This window comes from Falco naumanni, chromosome 2 (assembly GCF_017639655.2).
Source record: "Falco naumanni isolate bFalNau1 chromosome 2, bFalNau1.pat, whole genome shotgun sequence".
Classification (NCBI taxonomy): Eukaryota; Metazoa; Chordata; class Aves; order Falconiformes; family Falconidae; genus Falco; species Falco naumanni.
This window is the reverse complement of record NC_054055.1, coordinates 27,555,550-27,582,974: the sequence shown is the minus strand read 5'-3', so window position 1 is coordinate 27,582,974 and position 27,425 is coordinate 27,555,550. Positions and strand designations below refer to the sequence as shown.

Sequence of the window (27,425 nt, the reverse complement as noted above, 5' to 3'; positions counted from 1 at the left end):
GGGCAAGGCTCAGGGCAATGGCTGCCTCATCTGCCCAAAGCATTCTCTGAACCCCCAAGCCAGCATGGATTTATCAAGGATAAACCACACTTAGCCAATCTCACGGCCCTTTGAAATTAAAAGATTGGCTCTATGGATAAAGGGAAAGCAGTGGATGTCATTTACTTCAGCTGAGCCAGGCTACCTATGCAGGATCCCACAGCATCCTTTTTAACAAAATTAGAGACACAGGAACTGGATGGCAGGATTACAAATTGGGTGAAAACAGTCTGGGCTAGAAGGCTCCAAGGGTACAAAGTTCATCAGGAGACCAGTTACTTATGTTGCTCCTGCAGGGTTGATAGTAGGGGTGATGCTGATTAATATCCTTATTAATGACGTGGATCATGGGACAGAACATATCCTTAGCATGTTGGTAGATGACATTAAGTTGGGAATAACAGTTGATAAAAAGGAAAGTAGAGCCTCAGTTCGGAGGGACTTCAACAAGCTGGAGGACTGGGCAGACAGAAACCTCACGAAGCTCAAAGACAAAAGCAAAGTCCTCAACACTGGACAGAGAAATGCCATGCAGAAGTAGAAGTTGAGGACTGTCATGCTAGGGAGCATTTCTGCAGAAAGGGACCCGGGCATCCTGATAGACAAGAAGTCAAACATGAATCACCAGCCCACCTTCAAGCAGACTGTGCATGCACATGGGCTACACCAGCAAGAGAAGAGGCAGCAGGTCAAATATTCTTCCTCTCTGTGGCACTTAAACTGCACCTGGATACCATGTCCAGTTTTCACAAGACAGACATTGACATAGGGGGAAGTCCAGCTGAGGGAGGTCAAGGTGGCTAGCAGGCTGGAGCACATGAGAAGCTGAGAGCAGAGTTTATTCATCCTGAAGAGAAGGCGACAGCAGGGAATCCCCTTGAAGCCCTCAGCTAACCAAAGGGATAGAGCACTTGCATAGAAGACAGACCCAATTTCTAAGAGGTGCACTATAAAAAAAATGAGAAGCAACAGTGATTAGCTGCAGCAAGGGGAATTTTCAGTTGTACCTAAGGAAAAATTGTTTTAGAAAGAACAGCAAATTACTGGGACAGACTACCAAAAGATATTGTAGAGCTTCCATTCTCAGATACTTTCATAACTCAGCTGGACAGAGTCCCAAGGAAACTCATCCAGCTGAAGGTAGAGCATTTTTTGAGAAAGTTTGCACTTGACTACCTCCAGAGGTCTTTTCCAACTTAATTTTTCTGTGGTTCTAATGATGCACATTGTTACCTTCAGCAAGATGCTATGATTTCCCGTAGGTCATATGTGAAAAAACTGAAAATGTTATTATTATGAGAAATTCAACCTAGACATCAATACGTGAATTGAAGTAATGTGAAATCAATAGAATAAAGAGCAAGTACCATTTACAATTCCTCACAGGCAACCTACAAATATTGTTCTATTTATTAACAGCTGTTATGATTTTATTACTATTTTTAGGCTTTTTATATTTCAATAAACTTATTTGTACAAGCAGACAAGACTGTCATAGAGTTGTCTATCAAACTTAGCTCATAAAGGAAAACAAAGAACCAGTGACACACATTGTGTTCAACGTGCTTACATCCAGAGGAAGTATTCACATATAAATTTCCTTTAAACTTCTACCTGTACTGCAATTTTTCAGTCTTTTGCATTTAAACCCAGTCAGTCTGAAGACCCATGTTTCTCCAAGAAAAAAAAAACTTAATTTAAAGAAAATAAAATAGCTATTTAAAAACATTATAGGACAATTCCCTTAAGCATACTAACTCTTGCTTTTTAACCATCCATTAAATTAAGCATTGTGGTTTGAACCTGGCTGGATGCCAGGTGTCCACCAAAGCTGCTCTGTCACCCTCCTCCTCAACTGGATAGGGGAGAGAAAATACAAAAAGCTTTTCGGTCAAGATAAGGGCAGGCAGATCACTTAGCAATTATCAGCATAGGCAAAACAGACTCCACTGAAGGAAATTAGTTTAATTTATTACCATTCAAAATAGAGTAAGGTAACGAGAACTAAAACAAAAATTTAAGAACACCCATCTCCCACCCCTCCCTTCTTCTCAAGCCCAACTTCAATTCCAATTTCCCTCCCTCCTCCCTCCCTGAGCGTCACGGAGGACCGGGAACGGGGCTGCGGTGAGCGCATCACCCGCTGTCTCTGCTGCTCCTTCCCCCTCGCACTCTGCCCCTGCCCCGGTGCGGGGCCCTCCCACGGGAGACAGCCCTGCACGGGCTTCTGCAGCGCGGGGCCTTCCCGGGGCTGCGGCTCCTCACGGCCTGTCCCGGCGGGGCCCCCCGCGGGGCGCAGCCCCTCAGGCCCAGCCGGCTCCAGCCCCCCCCGGGGGCACCGGCCCTGCCCGCAGCCCGGCCCCGGCCCGGGCTCCTCCCCGCGGGGCCACGGGCCCTGCCCGGAGCCGGCTCCGGCGCGGCCCCCGCGGGTCACAGCCCCCTGCGGGCACCCCCTGCCCCGGGCTGCGGGGGGGAGCTGCTCCCCCCGCGGGCTCCGTGGGCTGAGGGGCACAGCCTGCCCCGCCGGGGGCTGCCCTGCCCTGCCCTGCCCTTCCCCGCGGGCTGCCGGGGAGCCTCTGCTGCGGCGCCCGGAGCCCCCCCGGCCTCCTCCGGCCCGGCCCGGCCCGGCCCTGCCCCGGGGGGCTGCGGGGCTGCTGCTCGCCCCTCCCGGCCCCCCTCGCTGCCGCCGCTGTTCCCCCCCGCGGGGGTTTTTCCCCTTCTCAGCCCCTTCTCCCCGCGGCGCTGCCCCCGCGGCTGCGGGGCTCGGCCTCGGCCAGCGGCGGGCCCGGCCTGGAGCCGGGGGGCAGCGGCTCTGCCGGCCGGGGGGAGCTGCCCGCAGCCCCCTGCTGCAGCCGGCCCCTGGCACCCCGGCCCCCCCAAACACCAAAACCTGGCCATACAAACCCAGTACAATCAAGTTTACTCATTAACCTCAATAATATCGCTTCATGCTCAGTAATGATTAGGTCAAAATGAAACATACTACATCTAAACGTGTCCCCGCATCAACAATCTCCTTTTAACATTGCAACCTTCATTTATACTGAATTTAAGGAAAAGATATGGAAAAAGAAATGTAGGGTAATAATATCACTAGCTAAAGACCAGATCTTCAAATCTGAAACTGCTAATTTCTCCCTGCTTATCCCTGAGGTGGTATCAGGACTAGATTTGCCTCCAGCCTGCCCAGATGAGGAGCCTTTCCTACATTCCTTGGTCCAGGTGACCCTGTCCCCTTTTCCAGCCTCAGCAGTGAGCCTTCCCAGGGTCAGGCACCCTACACAGCACAGTTGCTGTCACTGCAGGAGATGCTTCCCTTGGCAGAACTGAGCGGGGTTTTACACAGTACCCCTGTATCAATTATTCCAGACAAGCTGAAAAGTTCTGTACTTCACAGGTCTAACATGAAGCCAAGTAAAAACCAATTACACATATATTGCCCAAACTCCCTGCTCCCTAAACTGTTAAACTGCATCAGGATCCCAAAGATCCATGGAGTGCTCATAAGGAGACAGAGGCTGATGGCAGTCAGTGCTTGTTCTGACACTATGTCACTGTTGGGTAGCAGCTGCCGGCTAGATTTTCACTCTACCTTTCTTCCCAGTCCCTGTACAGTCCCTGTTGCAATAACTTCAGAAAACCTAACATTTAAACTGCATGTGAAAGAGACATGGTTCCTTTCCCAAATCCTTTTTTTGGGGGGGTTTATTGCTTCCTTTTTGGAACACTGAAGCTGAACATGCTTTCTTGTACCTTTTCTGGAGCCAGAAGTTAATTCCACTCTTCAATTCTTTTCAATTATTTCCTTAAACAGCTAACACCCCACCTAGATGATTGAATAGCTTTGAAAGAAAAACAAAAACAAAAACAAAAAAGAAACCAACCACCACCACCACACCACACCTCTGATTCTCTCTGTCCTGCATAGTAACACCTTCTCTCAAAAGAGATGTCATGTCAATTCACACTATCTCACACTAAGGCTTCAACGTTACTATATGCTTATTCAAACAGCCACTTTGCTGCAACACACAGTATCGTTCATCTAGTCCAACACCTCCCACACTCTTCACACCTATAACCTATCACCACATATACAACCACTGCACAACCTAGTGATGTTAAATACTACGGTCAGGGAAAACTTTGGCGAATTGCCTTCTCTCCCAGGCAAGATCACCAGGGGCAGAACACTGGAGGTGAGAGAACCATGAGATGAGTTAAGTTTCAGAGTTGCAAAGATATTTTTTTAAAAAAAAGAAAAAACGACTTTTTTTTAAAGGGTCTTTTTCCTGCTTCTGATTTTCTGCTGTTTCCTTTTTCCCCCAGTTCACACTAGTCCCCTATCTTAGCCCTTAACACCTATGAAATTAGATATTTTAGTTGAAACTGATCCTTTTCATAATTTCTCATTTTCCACCATTTTTCTCCCTCCTCCACCTTTTCCTCTGTCACCTGCTCACAAAATTCTTCCTGTTGTTTTTGAGACAGTGGCACACGTTGCTACTATTAGCTTCCGTGAAACTTACTACTTGATTCCTTTAGTAACTATCAAGCTTTGATTTCTTAATTTACTAAATAAGTATAATCCATCTTCCTCTCAACCTCCACCAAATAAACTCAAAAGTACCTGTAATTTACTGGAAAAGCAGCATAACTGAATCTCTGAAATAACCTGGTTCATCTACCATCACCCATTATACAGAGTACCTTCTCTTTCATTTCAAGCTGCATGAAGTAGGTATAAACATCCCCCAGGAATACCATCGCCTCCTCATTCCTGGCCTTGAAATTACTGCTCCACTCAGTCTTCCTTCAACTAAGCTGCAGGGGACTCTAATTACCATCAAAAATCTCTACTGCATATTTTATATGACTGGACAAAAAAAAAAACCACAACCAAACACAAGAGAATTCAGCCTGAAGATAATCAAATAAACTGTGATTTAAGTGTCATGGCCACTAAAAACTAATCCTGTAATGGATAACTTACTAGCAGACATGCTTAATGTTTAAATGCATACGGTCATCTTTCCTTTTTCCAAGAAATACTGCTAAAATGGTAAGAATAAAGCAATTCTCCATCCCTTAAACTTTTAAAATAAGTATTTCATGTAGCTGAGACAGCTAAACAGATGTTTTGATTAGATTAAGGTACAGACAACTCAAGAATTTTGGAAAATTAAAGCCAATAGCAATATTTACTAAAAAAAATAGCTATAATCATGTCCTACTGTAACAAAATAAAGCTCTTTTCATTTAAAACAAAAAAGCTGAGGAAGCTGGTATCAAAGGTATTCAAGGTATGTAAACATAAATTCTACTACCTAACCCCCTAAGACAGAAGGCTGAATCCTCAGTAAATCAATGCAGCCCAGGCCTGGCCCACTCCTTGTCTGCAGGAGGTACCAGCGTATTTATTTTTTCACTGAAAGGTGGAACTACAACCCTGCAGAACACTGGGGAATGTCTGCAGAAAAAATATGGTTTCTCCAAGTCAAATTACGATCATGACATATGTCATTATTACATTGCTATGTTTTGCTTCTCTGTCCTTGCACCTCTCCTCTTCCATTGTACAGAAAAGGTATTATTTTTAATTAAATTTCTGAGCAACAAGCTTTCTGAGTCCATGTCTTTTAGATGCATTTTTAAAGCTCACTCTCTTGAGGAAGATGCAGAACCTCACTGTTTTGCAACAAGTACAATAAACAAACTAACGTTCCTTAACAGATCCCTTATGACTGCAAATGAAAGTGTGTCTACTATTACCCAAGGAAAGATGCAAGCCAAATGGTGACTGTACATCCATTTTTGTAATGAAAGGTTTATACAAATAAATCCAGAAGACAGGTTCTCATTACAGAACACTGCCTTCTGAAATGTAATGAGCAATCCTAATTCACTCCAAAATCCCATCTTCTCGGGTTCCAGCAAAGCAGCTTCCTACTTGTTTCACCAGGAAAAATAATTACTCATACCCACAAAACACCCAATCCATTGCCCAATTCTGATGGCCTCGATTTAACAACGCTTGAAGGAATGATATATATTCTACTTGGCTTGCCATCTGAATCTGACATTTTCTCCAGAAGTTATTTTTTCCTTTTAACTTTTTTAAGCTTGTTGTCCAACACAGAAAGCATTTTGCAAATCACATCTTACATTTTAATATGACCATCATCAAAACAAATAATCATCCTATTCCAAACAAAATCAATCTGTCCAAAATAGGGAGGGAAGACACTGACTGATACTTGCTCTTCTTAGATGAGCAGAAAGTTTCATACACTTCCATTTGACATGAGAGCATGGCACCTTGACAGCTAAGCCACGCATTGCTGCTTCTGTGAAGTGCTAAAACAGCTTCAGTACAAGACAAGTTGAAGGATACACAACAAAGACAAGTTGAAGAATACAAAACATAGCACTTCCTACTATGATCTTCTTTCAAACACCTTTGCCATTACAATTTTTCCTTTTCACCTCTCCCATTTCCCACAGGATTTGTTTTCTGCTGCTCTTGACAGATCAATATCATAATTTTAAGCCGCAATGTTTATTAGGGAGCCACTACTGATGCTTGCGAACCATTCAACAGCAAATGATTAGGGCTCTTTCAAATCAGGAGAACATGTATTCATAAAAAAATTTTGGGTTAGGAACACTATTCTTTAGTGAATATTCAAGGACATTACTGAGTGTAAAAGTCCTTTGACAAAAATCACAGGTCTATTAATATTTAGTACTTTGAGCCGATCAATAAAATCACTTTCTTTTTTAAACTGTCTCCATCATGCTTGATTGAATAAATGAAAATTATCCTATGAATTACAGTAGATTTAATCTACAAAACAACTATGTTGGCCAAATATTTAAGAAGAAAACTAGAACTTAGATTTTAGTTATTGTCACATATACACACACACTACAATGCTACCTTCAGCAATGAAAAGGCTTGCAGAGAGTGGGAAAAATCCTAGGGTAGATGGTGAAATTAAGATGCTGACAAATAAATGACAGATATGAAAGTCTAAAACTAAGTATACAAGCATTTATTCCAGTTAGCTGCTCTCTCCAGAAAAAAGTACTAACATTTTTGCATCTTCATAGCTATATTCAAAAGGTTTGTCATATAATGAGGACTTGTATTTAAGTATTACTTAGACAATTTCACACACTGCAGATAAGCACTCAGAACATAGCAGAAAGGAGGAAATCTTACCTGAGACCAATGCAAGTTAAAATAGAAGCAGCTTAGAAAGATTACAGAATAATGGGCTGGGGGGAATGAAAAAAATCTGACACCAGAAAAGCAAAGTAAATTACATAAAAATATTTCTACCTGAAATTATTTAACTATGCTGCTGAATTATACATATAATTAGCATAAGCAGCATGCATCTCACTCTGGCTCTACTGCATGTATACTTAAGACAGACAAGTTTTCCATCTAAACCAGGGTCACGTCTAAACAGAAGAATTAGCTTTTGTGCCTCACTGAAGCCATGTATACCAGGCCCCAAAACACATCTCCCACGAGCTGGCAAAGCAGAACACGACAGCTTGGCATGCTGTCACTCTTGCTCTTTACCCATTTCTCCAAAGTCACCAAATCACGTGATGATTAAGAAACACTTCAGGTGACCAAACAGTAAACTTAAACGCCATTATTTTCCTATTTGTGTAAATGCATGTATATCTTAGGTTTTCTAAGGAAAAAGAAACATTTGAATGTTGCAAGCATCAAGTACGGGATGCGGCCTGAAAGAAACTCGTACTCAGAGTCTTCTGTTTGTAAGACTCACTATAAATACAGAATGTATTAAAGTTTGAATATGCACAAACAAATGGTTCTTCAGGGTCAAAGGAACTTCCTCCATACTCAGGCAGTCCAGCATATTGGTAAGGAATATTTAACTTGACAAAGAGGTAATAGCGAGTTGCCTGAGATTTTATCAACATTCAGCTGAATATGGCAGATGATGAACTTTTTGCAGTTTTGGATACAACTTCTTTTTTTTTCTGCTATATCTAACAACATTCTCTATTCCACCTGCCCATAACCTTTTTCCTCCTCTCTCACATCAATCATCTTCAGAAGACATCCAAACCAAGTGATTATGTATAGTAGTTGTAGCCAACACAGTAGATTTTGCTGACACAACATTTACCACGTACATTCAGGAGCAGGTCATCTCCACAGTGATCGACTCCAGTCACCTACGCTTGTTTGTCCAAATGCAAAAACATCCTCTGAGAACTCCCACCTTTCCTATTTTGAGGAGACAAGCCTTTATATCATCTCAAAGAACACCAAAGGAAATTGATACACTCCAGTCTAGAAATGGCCAAGTAGATTTAGATGATGTCATGCTACCTGTTAAATGTCTGCTTCTGACAAATCCAGTCTGGTCTTAAAAGACAACAGAAGAGTGTCATTTGGTTTCATTATTATTTCTTTTTAAAGGACAATACTAATCTGGCAAAAGAATTTTTGACAGTGAGAGGCTTTTATCTCAAAGCCACAGGCCTAACAAGCTCATCCACATCACTTTCAAAATCCAAATAACGACATTTTAAAATTGTAAACCACTTAGTTTTCTCTTTTTTAAATCTCCTGGAATTGGTTAGCTGCTGCCTAATGAGATTCCAGAGACTGTCTTTTGCTATACAAATACCACCCTGCCTTCTACTGTGAAGCTGTGATATTCAAGTTTAAAAGCAGTTTGAACAGACATCTTCAAGTAATAGGCTAAAATATCAGAAGCCTAATTTTCCAAACCTGAAATTAATGTTGGAAAGTAACATTTTCTCTTTGCTAGGCTAATCAGTCTGCAGCAGTCAACAGGGGAAACAAAAAACAAAGCCACAAACCACACTTAATTGTAGAAACCATACTTAACTTAGTTTATTATATAGAACAGAGAAGAAAATTTATCTTTTTTAAATGTTATGGATCTATTTCATCCTTTTCTTGTTTAAATGTTATGAATCTATTTCATCTTCCTTCCCCCTGAAGCTCATGTTAAAACATCACTTCCACATTTGGATTTGGTTTTTATACTTCAAACAAGGAAGCCAACCAGACTTTCACTGCAAAATATTCATTAAGTGTAACTGTGTAACATTATGCAAAGCTATTACCTGCACATAGTAATGCTACAGGGATACGCAAGCCTGAAGGCTTCGCTTTTACACTCCTCTGAAAAGTACACTTAAGAGGTTTAACAACATTTTGGGAACACTCAGGAGCACAGTCTGAAGTTACTTTTTAATTCAGTAACAAAAATCTCACATTTACTATAAAAACTGACCTACTCACCTTTGGAATATGCAAGAGGCTCTCAAACACGGTTCTTACAAAACAATGTTATATGTTCTGTGAAAGACACATTCACCCCATTATAGCACCTGCAGCTCCTGTATTCCAGAAATAGTGTCTGTACTCTCTTCTCTTCTGTGGCCTGAACACCAGCCTTGTGATTCACCAGGCAGCATCAACTGGCACAGGGAATCCACAGCCAAAGTACAGAGGGAAAAGAAGCAGCTGCATATTCTCCCACTCCCAGCAGAGCCCTCTACTCAAAAAGGTCCACTGAGGGCTGAATATACATTTTCTCCATCTCCTAATTAACATGTTATTCCTTTCTGAACCAACACCTTCACTTAAATATTAAAACAAAACCAAGTATCTTAAATGGTCTGTTGTATCCACTTAGGAGTACTGCATTTCAGTTGCTACTACCATTCTACAAACTGTACTGATGCCACTAGTCAATACAATTTTCACAAGGTCACCCTGATAATCTTAAAACCTTACAAGTGTTGAAATCTCAAACCAACTCTCACCACTATGAATTACAACCACCAGACTGACAGTACTGAGCTCCCAGTTGCTGTTTGCTAACTCAGCATTAAGGGATCACTGGGTACCCCGATGCCAACTCCTCCTGTTAGCACACAGCAGCGATTACCACCTGGCCGCCAAGACGTTCACAATTTGCAGCAGGTACCTTATACCAATCAGCAATGACCCCACCTTTACAGACAACTCAAACATGGAGCAAAGGAACAAACAGCACAAGCAACACAGTGCAGCACTTTCTCATCCTGTTACAATTATCACTCCGTTTAGCATGCATTAACATTAATCAGCCTTTTGACAGCGCTAACTTTACCTTTGCTGTAGCAGTTGTAGCAACAAATGAACAGCTGGCCTGGACTTTAGTCAAGTGACAAAATTGGTCAAATCTGCCCTCAAATAGGAGTTTAAATTGACCTTGAAGGCAGACATGAACAGCTCAATTCATCATATTAATATCATCAATTCAACATATTAATTATTTTTATTTTAATTAAAATATCTCAAAATGGTTTTATAGCACTGGCTGATGAAATGTTTAACTAGCTCTTAGCATTACGCAAGTACTAGTTTCTAGGCACTACCCTGGTTTATTTGAGATTCTGTATTTCAATTATAAATAGGCTGTCCTTCCTCCTTTATTACAGATGCAAGTCAGTAAAACTAAGCTTTTTAAAGTCTGTTTATCTAGGGATCGACCAAAGTCAAAGCAACAATACTCCAAATTATTTCCATACTGCTGATTTTCTTATTACACAAGGACAGCTAATGAGTCCTAAACTAACAACAGGTTTTAACCAAAGCCCATATTAATACACTCACCGTCTAAAAGAGAAATACAGTCTCAAGATGAAGAATAAAATTCTACCAGGAATCTGCTGAATCACTGCACCTCCCTGAATCACATTCCCCATAGTGAACAGGATTTTATACTCCTCTGTTTACTTAGTCTCACTAATTTTAATAGAATTACTGAAGAACTACAGTCATACTTTAAGTGATGACAAGTGCTGAACTAGAAAAGAAAAAAAAAATCAATATATAAAAAGTTTTTTAGAATAGTGGGATGAAAAAATAAATCAGTGCTAGAGTATTTCCCCTGCAGCCTACTGTTCAGTTCAAAGAAACCAGACAAACATGTTTCCATGCTAAGCGTGGCATTTATGAACTGGCAATTACTATTTGTCTACATTAGCCACTCCCCTGATAATAAAAACAAAATCAGTTAAGTATCTCTGAAAATAAATCCTCCTGACTGCTATGGCTAAGCTGTACTGTTTTATAGGAAGCCTTATAAACCATTCATTCCTATACTCGAATTGTTGATCATTAAATATTCCTAGCAGGAAAGACCATATTACACAGAACAATAGTGGTGGAAAAACCACACCAAGGGCATTTTTCCACTTTTGTCAGGTTCTGCTTAAGATGATTTAACCAGACCAAAAATCTCAGAATTTCATTTGCTGTCCTTCTTTGTAACATTCATTAACCTGGCAGTTCTCAGATGAGAATTACCATAACATATACTTGGAATCAAGGAAAAGGAAAAATGAAGTGTCATAACTGTTTATGGCCAACTTATTGCATAAAATGAATCAATCATAATCACCTTCTCTAATAAAATTAAGACCTTAAGGCATCTGTTTATAATGTTCAGATAGATTCACAGTAATAAATCTTATTTGCAATATATTCCAGAATAAAATCTAAAATCAAGTCTCTAACAAGACCAAGATTATGTAAATCCATTTTGAGTGCCTTCATCAGAGAGAGCAGACTACGGAGCCAATCTGATTAAATGTGGGTTTGGTTTTTTTCCTTACCAGAACAGTTCAGCCACATGGATATAGGAACATGGTACCAAGGCGCCACCTCAGCTATACAACAGCAACTGACTATGCGAGTATTCTTGATCCATTGCAATGTGAATTAAAACACAACAGCTTACATCTCAGTGAGGGAATTTTAAACTCACTTGTCTCACTTCACATTTGCAAGAGGTCACAAACACACATACAGATATATCACAGTCCAATTATGATGGTAACTTACTGAGCTGTAACATCTAGTTATCAATTAAATCAATCACCAAGAATTGTATGAAATCTTAACTATCTAAAGTGGAAATGTCTCACTTTGCTTCACTCATCTTTTTTACTTCATGCTTCAAAAATTTTGTTTAGTCCTGATTATTCAAACCCATAAAATTATTTTTTCTTCAAATCTTCTCTATGGTGCATGCAACAACAGCGTAAGAATGCACTGCAAACATTCTGCATGTTCAAAATACCCCTGAGAAGCAGAGACATACTAATATCATTCTGCATATAACGAAGAAATATTAAGCTCTACATTTTCACTTTCAGATTAATTTTAATTTTTAAAGGTAGCCACATCATTTTAATGGTCTTGTGTAATGTACACACACACAAAGTATATGAAACCATAATGAACAAACATTTAATTAGTTTATAAACACCAGGAACAAAAGTAAAAAAACTGAAACACTTCATTTACTTTGAAAAGTAAATTACGATCAAGTAAGAAATTGAGACAGCCTATACAGAAATGCATGCAATAACTGAATAATGCTAGGACCTGATAATATGAAGCGGTATTTTTATGGTTTAAAGGTACAAGTCAAATGAAACCTACGTTACATGCTCCTGAATAAAAAAAAAGGGAAAAAGTCTGGTTGTTACTAATGCATCTTTTAAGAATTCCAGGAATTCAATCAAGCAAATGCTCTAGGCAGTTCTTTAAAGGTTTACATTAGAAGTCAATGTTGCTACTGCTGATGTAAATTTAAGGAGCTGTCTAACGTGGGATCTAACATGCCAGAAAATAGTTACCATATACCAATTCCCTACCTATAATTCAATAAACTACCACTACCAAATGGTAAGCCTTCCACACTTCCCTGAGGCTCACAGGACTCTCATTTGGGATCTCCTGGCTACAAATACACACCTGCGGGCTATGCAGCACAGGAGCAAATCTAATATGACTGAGATACCTATCAGATCTCCTGTAAATGACTCGCGTTTACCCACACACAGTTAAGTACAGTCTTATCCGCACAGGCTATACAATTTAAGAGCAACAAGCTTAGCATAGTCCAATCTGTCTTACTGACTGTGGAGTTTTAGCCCAAGACTTGTAGCCATCAAACAATACCAGACAAATGACAGAAGGAAAGATGTCCAGATACACACAGATATATGGTAGCTAAATCTCTGCATCAGTCATCTCAGTTTGAGAAGCAGTCCAGAACAGTTTGAATGAAGACTCACAGTCACTAGATCCACATATCCCATGTGTGAAAACACACTTTTGTAACACAATAGGAGTTAAAAGGTTCTCCTGTTCAGCTCTTCTAGCACTTATAATGCAGCAGCAAGGTGAAATATTCTGGTTCAAGTCAGAGCTAAAAGAGATTTGAAAACTCTTCTGTAATGTCAATGACAGACAGTCATTTCAGGTTAATTGCATGCTGCTTTGCTGTTGTTTTCATTTGGGTTTTTTCAGTGGTAGAAGAGTGAGTTGGTGGTTTGTTGTTTTAGTTTTAAGTATACAGTAACACTTGCTGAAGCATGTAAATATATTAGTAACAAATAAAGTGTCTACAGTAATTTCTTCACAATTTAAAGACATTATGACCTCCCACTCCCAGAAGCCTCTTCAGCTGCTTTTTAAAATATGCCATGTGAAACAAAAGTGCTAACTAACTTGCAAACTTTGCTAGTGTGAGATGCGATCAGAAAGCCCTTAGAAACAGCAGTGAGCAAGACGTTAAAAAAGATCCACTTTTAAAAACTAAATTTTCAGAATGATAGATCTATTTAATTGACACCTTTCAGGAAACAATGAGGAACTGAGGTTCACTGTCAGAAGGCCATGAATCAAAAAAAAAATTCTGAAACTTCTATCCTTTTACTTAGCATCAACATCTCTATCAAGTCAGATTATAGACAAGTTTGCAGCAAGAAGAATAACACATTTCTAATAAATTACTTTGTGCTCAGTGATCCCAAATGAAAAGGAGGATTCTGAATATGTTTCTATTTTTACACACTCATCACCTAAAACTGAGGTGCTGAATTTTTATAATTATAGTATCATCATATTATTAGCTGAGTATTATTTTATTATATAGCATATTATGATAAGAGTTATTATTACACTAGTGTCTCAATCTATTTGGAAAGAAAGGCATTCTTGTAATTCGGGAAGGTACTAAGTGTCCAAGTAGCAATCAGTATTCACCAAATTCCCCTTTGATGGGGCTGTTGCTTCTCAATTTTTGCCTTATTTGACAAGGTAAATTAACCCTTTTCATACCAATATGGGAGATTAGTGCTTCAACAAAATCAACAAAATAACAACAGGAGTAAAACTGTGTCGTGGTTTAACCCCAGCCGGCAACCAAGCACCACTCAGCTGCTTTCTCACTCCCCCCCACCCAGAGGGGTGGGGAGGAGGATCAGAAAGGAATGTAAAACTCGAGGGTTGAGATAAGAACAATTTAATCGGTAAAGCAAAAGCCGCGCACGCAAGCAAAGCAAAGCAAGGAATTCGTTCCCCACTTCCCTGGGCAGGCAGGGGTTCGGCCATCCCCAGGGCAGCCGGGCTCCGTCACACGTAACGGTTACTCGGGAAGACAAATGCCATAATGCCAAATGTCCCCTCCTTCCCTCTTCTTCCCCCAGTTTATATACTCAGCATTACGTCATATGGTATGGAATTCCTCTTTGGCTAGTTCAGGTCACCTGTCCTGGCTGTGTCCCCTCTGGCTGGCAGGGCCCAAGGAACTGAAAAGTCCTTGATTTAGTATAAACATCACCCAGCAACAACTGAAACCATCAGTGTCATATCAACATTGTTCTCACATCAGAGCCAAAACACAGCACTGCACTAACTACTAAGAAGAAAATTAACTCTATTCCAGCTGAAACCAGGACAAACTGCCTGTAACCCATCGTCTAGCACAGATTCAGGTATTTTGAAGAGTCAATAAAAAGCACTTACCACAGAGATTCCTTCCAAAGCAAATATTGCAGTCCCAAAAAACAGTGGGTATTTCTTCCAGTCAGCCACAGGAGGCAGTTTTCGAGGATCTGCTATACCCTGAAGAACACACAGCAAAACAGTGCTATGTAAAGCACATGAGCTGTTCCTACAATTTTGATTGATGCATTATGCTACAGGAAAGAAAACTCAATACATATGGTGTATACATTACTATTTACAATCCCTGGTTTCCCTCCCAAATTTGGTACATATTTATAGCCACCTTCCCACTCACCCACAGATCTTTGCACATATATTTATTCTAGGTTCACATTACTGACACTAGAAATTTATATATTTAAAGTATCACACTGGTGTGTATGAATGAGCGTCAGCTAAAACTAAAGGGGAAGCTCACATCTTAAGCTTAATCCTCTGCAAACTTCTCAGAGTACTGCATTTTCTAATCTGCTTTCATACTGCACAGATTTTCTTCATAATCATAAAGGACAGTAAAAGAAAACCTTTTTAACAGAAGCTGAGTTCCTGCAGAACAATTAATTATTGTCTCCTCCAATCTCTTCTATGTAATTTCTTCTGCCTCCTTGCCCAGCCAATACCTCTCGCTGGCTTTTCTGCCTTCCTCCCCATCTGCTTCCTACTTGTCTCATAACACGTGAAAGCTTTCTCAAATAACAGTGGCACTCACCACTTACCTACATTGTGTGTGCAAGTGATTGTCATCACTTTTCAAAAATCCTAAGAAAGAAAAATGTAGAGGTTTCTACATGTGATTTTTTTTTTTCAGCCATGTGCTAGCCTTGGCTGGGGTAGACTTGATTTTCTTCATAGTAGCTAGCATGAGGCTATGTTTTGGATTCGTGCTGAAAATGTGTTGATAATTTAGGGATGTTTTAGCTGTTGCTGAGCAGGGCTGACACAGAGCCAAGGCCCCTTCAGTTTCTCACACCACCTCACTAGCATGTAGGCTGGGGGGGCACAAGGAGCTGGGAGGGAACAGCTGGGACAGCTGACCCCAACCTACCAAAGGGATATCCCATACCGTATGGAATCATGTTCAGCATATTAAATGGGAGGAAAAAGAAGGGAACAGTGGGGACATTTGGAGTGATGGTGTTTGTCTTCCCAAGTCACCATTACGCATGACGGAGCCTGGCTGCCCTGGGGATGGCCGAACCCCTGCCTGCCCGTGGGAAGCGGTGAATGAATTCCTTGGTTTGCTTTGCTTGCGTGCATGGCTTTTGTTTTACTTAATAAATAGTCTTTTTTTTCAACCACAAGTTTTCTCATTTTTACTTTTCAATTCTCTCCCCATCCATCTTGATGCAGGAGGAGTGAGTGAGCAGCTGCATGTGGCTCAGTTGCTGGCTGGGGTTAAACCACGACAAGCCATCAGTTTAATGTGTTTCATTACGAAATGCCTCCAAATATGAAAAACAGCAGCAACCCAGAAAACACAGCAACTATTCAACTTCTCAGGAGATGAAGTTTGCAATAAGTATTCTCTAAAGGGAAAGTCTTCAATTTTTCCTGACTCTACTGGAGAAACATTAGAAATAAACTTTGCTGTTGGAATTGTTCTTCTGTTACAACAAAAAGATTGACCACAGATTAAAACCTTGCACATCCTGTGTGCAACCCATAAAAATTCATGTATTCTTCCACTCAAGAACCCCAAGTCATTACATTACATATTTTTGTTATCTTAAGTGCAGCAATATTATCCTTTCTTTCAAAAGTACTTTAAAGGGCTATGTTTAAAATACGTCTCAAGTATTAAGGCATCTCCTTAAATTAAGATGCTTCAATTAAATACAAGATAATTCTGCCTTTCAGAAACTGTCAGTCAGTATGCGTCTATCAGAGACCAACTGCCATATGCAACAAATATAACTTGCCACACTGAAAAAAGAGATAATAAACTTTTTTATACTCACTCTAACGATGTACTGGTAAATGATCACCAGGCTGATAGCCGTGGACAGATTGGCAAGCAATGAAAGCACAGACAGGTTCTTAAGGTCACGAATAAAGACCAGAAGGATTATGAATGGCAGGAAACACAGCATGTATATTCGTAAGTCAGTACTCCTTTTCTCAGAAGAACTGCTGGTCGCACTGACATTTATGGGAGTGTTCTTGTTTTCCAAGAATCCTTCATGGACCTATAGAAGAAAAAAAAAAAAAAGTGTCACACAGTGGTAGCACTGAGTATATGGTCACATCACTATTTTTCTATAGGGAAATTTGTCCTTCTGCTTTACCTGCTAAGTGTCATTTGTCCTTCTGCTTTACCTGCTAAGTGTCAGGTGTTCTGAGATCCCTGTAACTCTCAGTGCAGAGGACAAGACTAGGCACTTTTAGCAAGTGTTTCATCCGTCAGACAAGTGATAAAATCAGGACCTGAAAGCGTCTTTATCACACCACTGACTAAAGAGGAAAGCCACATGAGCAGTTTAGATCAGATTTCTTTCAGAAAGGGCGAGTTTGGTAAAATGAGCCAAATGAAGGCAAGCAAGATGGATCTAGGCCTAAATCTTAAGAGTCTGAATTTTTCTAAGGCAGAGTAAAGGGGTTAGATGACCAACTGCTATTGTACCCGAGTTCAGTGCCCTATAACCTGTGCCTTTGCCATGCACATCATAGCAGCATACATACAAAATAATGTTAGAATATGAACTTGCCTGTCTTTCTTCTAATACAAATTATTTCATTTTTCGCTCTTTTACTAAGCAACGTTATCTCAATTTAAAAACCGCTAGCTCGGAGTTGAAAGTCCTGTATCCATAAAATTGACATAAATTAATGCTTATAGATAAACAGTAGTATACAACATGAAAGAGTATTAGGGTTTTTGTATATAACATGACAACAGTTGCCTATGGTGCAGTTCAGAAGACTGAGTTTGGCACTATTCACAAGCTCTCATTGCTTCTTTCGGAAAAACGTTAATGTGGCCATAACTGCCAACATTCGTTTGTGGAAATGCATTCTGTGCTATGTGCACACCACCATCAAAACATCAAGAGCTGGCAATTACCGTGCTTGCTACAAAACAACAACAGTTCAAATCCATTTTTTTTTAATCTTATCATGCCTTTTCCCTAGGAGTGTATCCTTTCCTTTTCCCTTCCATTGCATTTCCCATCTTACAAATCAGCACATGACTGTGCTTAACCTGTTCATGCTGCAGAAAGCCTTGGGCTTGACAGCTGTGAAAAGATACCTAGGCAGGGGGGAGGAGGGGCAGTTCCTTATAGCACAAAGACTTAAACACAATTGGGAAATCAGTATATAAAAAAACAACACTCTGATTCCTAAGTACTGTCAGACTACCAACTACTTAGCCACAGTCAATACAGAAATTAACTCAGAGGAAGGCTGTATAACCCTATAATCCCAGGAAGTGTGGAAGTATACATACAAGTGTAGCAATTCTTATATGTTATTATCCTTATCACACAGTTCACAGGCACAATCCCAAGACTGATTAATATACGGACAATTCCTTCTATGTGGTTTGTTCTTTAAACTGTCAGTTATCATCTGTGCAAGTGAAATAGTAAGATTATAGATCCTGCCTCAGAAATCCAAACATGTTAAGCTGTGAAAATAAAAGGGGCAAGTATTACCATTACAGCGTAAGTTTTTATGTAGCCATGGCAGTCCTAAGCAAGCACTACAATTGCCAGTACATAATGGCATCTATTTTATTTAATAGGTCACAGTACAACAGGGCTTTTTGGTTTTGTTGTGTGGGTTTTTTTACTTTGAGGAAGAGGACGAAGTGGAGAAAAGAGGACAGGCTGGAGATATGGTAGGCAATCAAGGGACACTGGAACTATGTCATGAGGCAGAGGGAGTCAGCTGATAATCTAAAACCAAGTGTATGTAAACCAAGTCATTCAAATTGGCCAGTACGCCAAAACTCAGAAGTCTAGGAGAAAAAATAATTGCACAATTCACTTCATTTCCATTGTTTCAACCAATCCACAAATTCAACAAAACAGAATTAAATTAAGATTCTTTTCTCTAACAAAAAGCACTAAACAAATTTTATCATTATGACAAAGACAAAAGATACAATTCTGCAACCACATTTTGCAGAAATCTCACTTTAAATGAAAGCAGAGACCACCACTCATTTCAAACACCAACAGTTTCCACCTTGCAAGAATCTTGTCACTTACAAGACATTTAATGTCTGTTATTTTCATTATGATAACATTTTTAGAAAGCTACAAAGAGCTAAATACATTTAGAACTGAATTCTAGTGAATTCACGCAGCTGCAATAACTCCACTTTACCAAGCAGTATGTCAACCACTTAACCAAATTACTTCCCTAATGCCACATGAAGTACAGCTCTCTGTAGAAGTTCCCTACTTTCCCACCATGCTTCAAATAGAAACACAGAACAAACCCTTTAACAAGTCTCTTGTGTTTACTTACTTGCATCGTTTGCAGATAGCCAGAGCTGCTCTGCACACAAGGACTTGTAAGATAGTTTTCTAAGAACTATAATGTGCTTTGAGCATGTAAGTTCCATTGAAAACATCAGCTACAAAATGTGAAGCCCATGACTTATAAAATATATATTTTAATTTATTAAAGAAAAGAAACTTTTCAAAGTTTCAGTTCAACTGTTGACTGTCAAGGTGTTTTAATTATGTCCATTACACACAGGTTTTTGCATTACTAAAATCCTTTGGGGATTAATTTTATGTACACATACATGTACATGTAAGCACGTAACTGTCATTATGGACACAGTTATACCGACATATAAGTGCAGGAGGTCAGTTTATCCCCGTTTGTGGATATACACACCTTTAAATCAACTTCATATCAATAAAGCAGCTTTAATAGCATCAATCAAGGTAGTACCACTTATGGGTTTAGGCAAGGCCACAGGCAATATCCATACTGCAGAGGTGGGTTTTGAGACATGACAGAATAATGATTCTTTACATTGATTCAGAAGACACACACCAGACCACATCCAGCAAAGGTTTATCTTGTGGGAGAGCTAAACAAACAGGCAAGGGTGACTGATGAGTGGAAGAAAGCTGAGTCAGAAAGTAAAATGCAAAAATTATAAAAAGTAATGATTACTGTTCTCCTTCTTAGAGTGGAACAAATGGCTGTGGGAGATGTGACAGTAAGAAGCAGCAGAGGAAACCTCTAATGAAGATGAGATCATACTGATTTGTTCAAGTGCAGGCTAACATTACGGTCACTTTGAAAGTGTTTTACTAGATTTTTTAAAAAAAAATCATCAGATAACACTTAAAATTCTTCTAACAAGTAACAAAATACAAAGCAGCAGGAGTACATTTTGTTGCGGGGTTGGGGTTTTTTCAGACTCTTTCTCAAATGCTGTTTAGCTCAGTGCAAGTTTACTGCTGATTATGTTAGGGTGGACTATGACTCACTATCTGTCTAACCTAGTCTCCTCGATGTTAGAATTAATATAGTCTCAGATTCCTATTCCAGACAACAAATACTTTCAGTCTCCTGTTGCTAGTGCATTACTGCACATGGCAGTCATGCTGGGCCACGAACGGCAGACATTATTATCTGTCTTTTTCCGGAACAAAGCAACATAATCTGAAATATCAATGGAATATCAGCCAACTTAGAAGAATCTTTTCACTTATCCATCCAATGGATCTGTTACTGAAAAAGGCTTACATACATATTCTTTTATGTATGTCACAGAACTCAGTGAACATTGTTCAACTTCCAACCTGAACACACATTATCTGCATTTTGTTCTGTGCTTATCATGACTGCACCTGGGAGTTCCACAAATAATTCCATAAAACACATGTGGAAGTATCATTGTGGTTTTAGAAAGGAAGTACAGAACCACTGAGGTCCCTAGACATAGCGACTACAAAGGCTAATGATGTGCCCAGTCACAAGGTGACTTAATCAGAAGTTACTTCAGTTATTCAAACATTAACTTACATTATGGCGTAATGTCTGTTTTCTTTCCAAGAGTGCTTCACCTAATGTCTCATAGCCCAAGCACAGCATCTACCAACTTCAGATGTATCCAGGAAGATCAAACATTTGTGCAAACCTGGTTATCAGATTCCTTATGTCAGGCAACTCAGGAAACAACTAATGCACAGCTAGTGACAGCAGAAAATTCAGTTCAACTGATGAACATGATACTTAGAAGAATGATCTCAGAAGCAAGAAATGTTTCCTTAGTCTCTTCAACCAAGACCCCTGTTTCCTTGCCTGTACCCCAAAACCTGCTCTTCCTGTTATACAGTCTATGGACTTCTCAACATCTACCAGGATCAAAACCTAAGTTTTGGGAGGTTTTTTTTACCTTTTTATAAAAACTGGGGGGGAAAAAAAAATCTAAATTCTAGTATGGAGCATCCCACTGATGGGTCATCTTCTAAGTGCTAAAGATCTAGTAAAGTGCTCCCAGAAAGTCAAAAAATGAAAACATGTTCATGCTGTATCAGCAAACAATGAGAAAATAACACTTCTCCAGAGAACTCAAATATTCATGAGCAAGCTGATAAATGCCAAGGCTCTACTTAAGGTCTTCTGTTGCTTAATCAGGCAAAGCAAAGTAACTATGGCACAAAAAAGAACCATGCTCCTTTGAGCACAGATTCTTTTTCCTATGCCAGTGTGTTCCTGCCCCAGTATTGCTGCAGCCAACCCCCAAGCTCTTTGTTCCAGTTTCATCATTCTTCTCAGACTCTAGACAACATCACCCATAAGCCCCTTACTGCATCCTGTCAGAGTTAACCAGAACTCTCCACCAACTTAAGCTTCTTTGGTGCCTCAGGAAAATATTCCTTACGAAAAGCTTCATCTGAAAGTAATGCAGGCAACATTGTTTTAATCCCACAGACACTAATGAGAAAAGATTTAACACCAGAAGTTATACTGCATCAAAACATTTCACAGAACTCGAAAGATGAAGTAAATATTTAGACTCACATGTACCACTGTGTGTCTAGCTAAATATTCACCTCCAAGTAATCTGGACTGATGAATATTCCATTCATGTGCCAGAAGCATTTTAAAATGCTCTGTCACATCTTAGTTCTCTGAAACGGTAAATAAAGTGAAGGAGGAGACTGTGAAATTTGGGTTGATGCTAGTTTTAACTAATATCAAAGCAAAGATCCCAGTGGAAGTTCCCGTTAGTTCCAGCGGGCTTAATTTGCACACACCAACATGCAAACATGATCAGAAGAGTAAGGAGCATAACGCAGAGGTATTGGTCAAGGAGTGGTATTAGTAACATTTGTAGTATGTTCTTCTTTGATCTTAGCTCCCCACGCACCACCACCCCCCCCGTTCCCCCTGGTCACCTTCCCCATCCTTCCACCACCCCAAATCAAGTTCAAGCAGCACCGACCTGTGTGCTTTGGTGCCCTCTAGGGACACATTTCTGCAATAGAAAGCTGCCAGGAAGAAACCACAGACTCCTTCCCCGACACCACCACCACCACCACCCCGCCAGAAGAGAGGGCACAGGGCAAGCTAAACCAAATACACTTGGAAGTGGAACTTCCGAATCGCTGATGACTAATTTATCCATAGGGTACATGTCACGGGTCTCTGGAGCTACTGCTTTTTCAGTCGTTGCTTTCCTGTAAGATCTTTCAACTTTTCTTCAAGATAGCGGAAACGGCTTTCCTGAAAAGGTTTTAGTTGGTTTCTTGGTTTGGGGTTGGGTTTTTTCCCTCCCAATCTCTACAAAAGCCAAAGTCAGTAAGTGTTCAGTCTCATCTTTTGCTTAAAGTCCAAACACATATACAACAACTGGCAGATTAGACACTTATTTGATAGGAAAGGCTTTAACTTGAATTTACATTACAAACGATGCAAGAAAAATCCCCACTTCAGCAGCACAAGGACATCAGATGTCAAATCGGATTTTTAGGTATTGAGATAGATTGTGACAGTAGGACTGTAGTTTTGAGGTTGTCTTTTTTTTTTTTTTGTCCCCTCCTCTCTCCCAAGATACAAATTACAGAGTACCCAGCTTCCAAATACACAAATCTGCCTCATCTTGACAGGGTTCTTCACCTACAGAACTTATCTACAAGAGAAGGAAAAAACCATACTATCTTCTATGTACTAACTCCCCAAAGGGACACTCTTCTTCCTAATTAAAGCAAGCTATGCCAAGACACCTTTATTCTACCTCTTGCGTAGAATAAGAGTCCATAGGGATGATTAATACTCAGTAACCTGCCATACCTTATTCCTCACCCACTTCACTAATTACAGCAGCACACATACTTAGACACAGACCCAGATTCTTCCCCATTAGTTTTATGGAAGTGACTAAACATAAGCTTATGATCAGAAAACACAGCAGAGGACTTTGGTAGAGTCCTGGCATCTTAACAAGCCCATGGAGGAGAGCGCACCACAAGTTCAAAGTGCCTGTGGCTCCTGTTTGAGCACCCAATGTGTGCTGGCTGACCTCCCTTGGACCACCTGCTCAGACACACAAACTGCTGACTGCGGTTGCTGAGCACGCAAAGAGGAAGGACCAACAGACATCAGAAACCCATCAACAGAAAAATCTCCACCACTGAGAAAAAGAAGAGCTAGAATGACTGGAGGATGAGAGACAAAAAGCATGAACGAAAGCAGGAGCAGCTGTCATGAAAGTGACAGGCATGGTTTTGTTTGCTTTTGTCAGCGACCAGTGGTTGCAGGGGAGAAAAGGAGTAGCTGGGTTTCATTGAAATGTTTGGGAGTTGCGTGGGAGGTGCATAGGCATTTGTGGGTGTGGGGATCCATTTGAAATTTTTAATTGACTTTTTCACAAATATGGCATGATGAAATATTTGCTTTTTAGACATCCTTAAACTTGCACAGTATTTTTCTAATAATTAATACCCAATCTATTTAAAAATCTACAACATACAGAAATGTGTTTCCATATGTTCAACACTACATATTATATGCATAATAGTAGTTACAGTAAAGCACATGAAATGCTACACAAGCCATGCTATTTAATATTTTCATTAATAACACAGAAGATGTAGTAAGCAGGGTTTAAACATCTATTCCAGATGGAAAGTGAAAGAATATTGAAGAAAAGGATTAAAAGTCAACCTTGAGAACTGTTAAAAATTAATCCAGTAAGAAAAAAATAAAGGATTTTATAAGCAAGCAGAAACCATCCGTACAGAAAGAAAGAACCAGCAGAATTGCCCAGAACGCAGCTCTGCAGTAAAGGATCAAGAGACCAAAGTGGATCACAAATCAATCATGGATTAGCAATGACATGGTCCTGCAAAATGACCATTATACTGAAGTGTCATGTCTGAAATATGATCTGTAAGACCTGTGAAATAACTTTTCAGCTCTATTGGTCACAAGTAAAACTTCAACTACAGTAGCATAACCAACTTCAGGGATAAAACTTGGAAAAAAAAAAGAGAGAAATGTGACCAACTACAGAGTGTCCACAGAAAAGCAAGATGAATTATTAGATTCTGTCCCCCTCCCCTCGATCTAATAAAGGGGAGACATGATAACAATATTCAAAATATAAAAGGCATCCACAAATAGAAAAGAATTAATTACTTTAGCTAGAACATGAAATAAAGGACTTAAAATGCTGATAAATTTTAAGCTTCTACAAAAAAAGAGCTGTCTAACAGATAAGAAAGCATTGGAACTAGCTACTAGGAGGCTGCAGAAATGTCAATGTCAGGCATTTTTAAGAAAAAAAAACGAGGACTGGTTTAGATACAATGGATTATGTGGCAGATAAGACCATTCTAGAAAATGGAAGGGACAAATAGAACTAAAGAAATATTTCAGTGACATGAAAAGGATAAAATATGCCTAGGAGGTCAGGGGGAGGGGGAAAGGAAGCCATCACAAGGCCTAGTAAAAAAAAAAAAAAACCAAACCAAAAAAACCCACACCACAAACAATCAGGGACAACTGTCTCCTAGTCCAGTTTCAGCCTTATTTTCTATCATTTCCACAATCAATTTTTTAATTCAACACAGAAATCAGAGTGCAATGAAGCCACAAATACTTGCACAAGATCTGAATTTACTTCACCTTGCACACTACTCCTTTTTACCAAAAGCTCTTTTACTGAAACTGTGGTAGAACCCATTCTGTACACCTGTGAACTTCACATTTTACAAGTAGTTCTAGTGGACTTTATCAGGATAGGAAATAAAAAATGAGGAAAAATTAATCTAAACCCATAACATGTTTCCATACAGTAACATTACTCACTTGTTTCACATTTTCTGCCAAGAACACAACATAAACAATACAAACTCCCAGCTGTGTTATCACCAGGAAAAAGTCAACAACATACCTGAGGAATAAAACACAAATATACATTATACTTAGGATCAAAACAATTAACCCATTTCTACCTAATATGCAATTATTGCTCCTTATTGTCTTAGTATGCTAGACTTAAATGCCACGTTAGTCTTACAAGTGCTGCAATGCAGGTTCCTCTTATGGCAAAACAGGGTGGGGTTTATGTGTTCATTTTTTAAGGTAACATTAAGCAGGCATCAAAGATCCTCAAAAAAAAAAAAAACGTACTCACATATTTTAAAGTGGCATAAAATGAAATTCTAAGACTTAACAATGTGGTACAAATATAAACAACTGACATACATATTCAATGCACATATAAAATCTGCTGGCATCCGTCAGCCCCCAAGACAGCAGTTTTCCACCAGGACCAGAGATCAAATGTCTCTCATAGTCAAAGCTATGTAAGTTTTAGCAATTCAAGATAGTAAGATGTGAAAACGTTTGTTAAGTGAGCCTATATCAGTGTATCCAGATACACATTCAGAAGCTGTGTCTCACTGAAAAAACACTCTAACCTATGGTTCAGATTGTTTTTGAAAAATCTTACAGAGAGTATCTTCAGGCCACTGTTGTGTAACAAAACTCTTTGCTAGAGTCAGGCATACAGCAGAGATCTGCTTCAGAGAACAGATTTGCTGCAGCACAGTGTCTCTGGAAATCAAATTACCACTTGTGGCTTGTAACACTTTGGTGCATTACAGAATTATCGTTTTATTTCATTACAAACTACTTTTCCCTCTAACTCAGCCCTACTCCATTCCTATGAAGTCATCACAAAAGATCTCAAAAGACTAGCTCACCTTTTCCTTATTTCAAACAAAGTAATTGCCAAAACACATGATGCAAGCAAGATGCTGCATCTTTGAAAATAACAGGACCAAAAAATATTCTTCAAGTGTGGAAAACAACCACTTTAACATTGAACAACACGTCTCAGTTTCTGAGTTTCACTACTGTGCAGTCATACAATAAACTCCATAAACAGCTATACAGCAACAAATGCAAAGAAAAGATTGCGGCCTTTTTTAAAAATGGAATTAAGAATTTAAGAGAGACAACAAGTTATTAATGTCCACATATCCTTATTGTGAAGTATAGTAAATATTTCTCCATTATTTGTATGCTATATTTAACCAGGAATCAAATAATTTCTTTGCTTCCTCTCAGAATAAACATATTGAAGTAATTAACATCTGCAGCGTCAATCTATTTAAAGAGTGAACTGTGATGCAGAGAAATGTGCTTATGGCAAAACAGAATGAAAACTTAAATTACTGCACTACATTAAGCAATACAAAAAGCATTTCTGGTTTTACCACATCTCTTCCCACATTACTAAACAGAATTCTTTCCTTCACAGCTCTCGTAGACCTGAAAATTGAAATGCCTAACAGAGAGAGACATTCCGCAATCCTCCCACGTCACTGCTACTAGCTGGCTGCAGGAAATAACAAATAACACTGCATCAGAGTATTTCAGGCATGGAGAACGCATTCATCATGTAGGTAGCATCTTAGTGAAAAGGAAATCTCCTAACCATTCCAGGTGTAGCCATTATTTTTTAATAACAAATTTATTAAATTAAATTCTAATGCAAATTTACCGTCCCCAAGAAGCTCGTTTCTGAAGAGCAGTCACGGGCCCCACCTCCATGGCGTAACTAACTGTATCGCTATACCCCAGCGAGGATTTTTTCATCCTGAAATTGAAGAGTGAAGAAAGAATGGAGTTACTAGAAACTATGAGAGCCTAGATCCCCGCATTGAAAATGCTGGTGGCTTCCCAGGATTATAGTAAGTAATCATCTCTGGCACCATTGTGCAGCTGCTGAATTTTAGAGGTATGGTTTGGGCTTCTTTCCCCAGGAAGGGCTATTCAGCACTCTGCAAGCATGTCAACCACGATGTGGCTTCCCCCTAGTTCAACAGTACTAAATCAGTTTCTTACAAAACAAGTTTCTTGGTCACAAGTTTCTAATCCAAGATCAGGTTCTTATAATATCTTAAGTAATCTCAAAACTACAAGTCACAAAGAACTTCAACAGGATTCAACAGATCTTCCTGGACAAGCAGTCAATCAAAATTGTTTCAGTGATGTAAATTTTATGTACATCTTAAAAGGC

General features: G+C 39.6%; 1 protein-coding gene across 4 annotated transcripts in view; it reads right to left on the bottom strand.

Annotated features, from left to right (window-relative positions):
- SLC36A4 (solute carrier family 36 member 4) overlaps positions 1-27,425 on the bottom strand; it is a 107,196-nt gene that overhangs the window by 63,384 nt on the left and 16,387 nt on the right. For all 4 annotated transcript variants that reach the window (XM_040584011.1, XM_040584013.1, XM_040584014.1 and 1 more), the window contains exons 5-8: positions 26,907-27,002; positions 25,205-25,289; positions 16,876-17,103; positions 14,936-15,034 (exon numbers count right to left, since the gene is read on the bottom strand). In XM_040584011.1, coding sequence (XP_040439945.1) covers positions 14,936-15,034; positions 16,876-17,103; positions 25,205-25,289; positions 26,907-27,002 — 508 coding nt within the window. The remainder of the gene's footprint in view (positions 1-14,935; positions 15,035-16,875; positions 17,104-25,204; positions 25,290-26,906; positions 27,003-27,425) is intronic.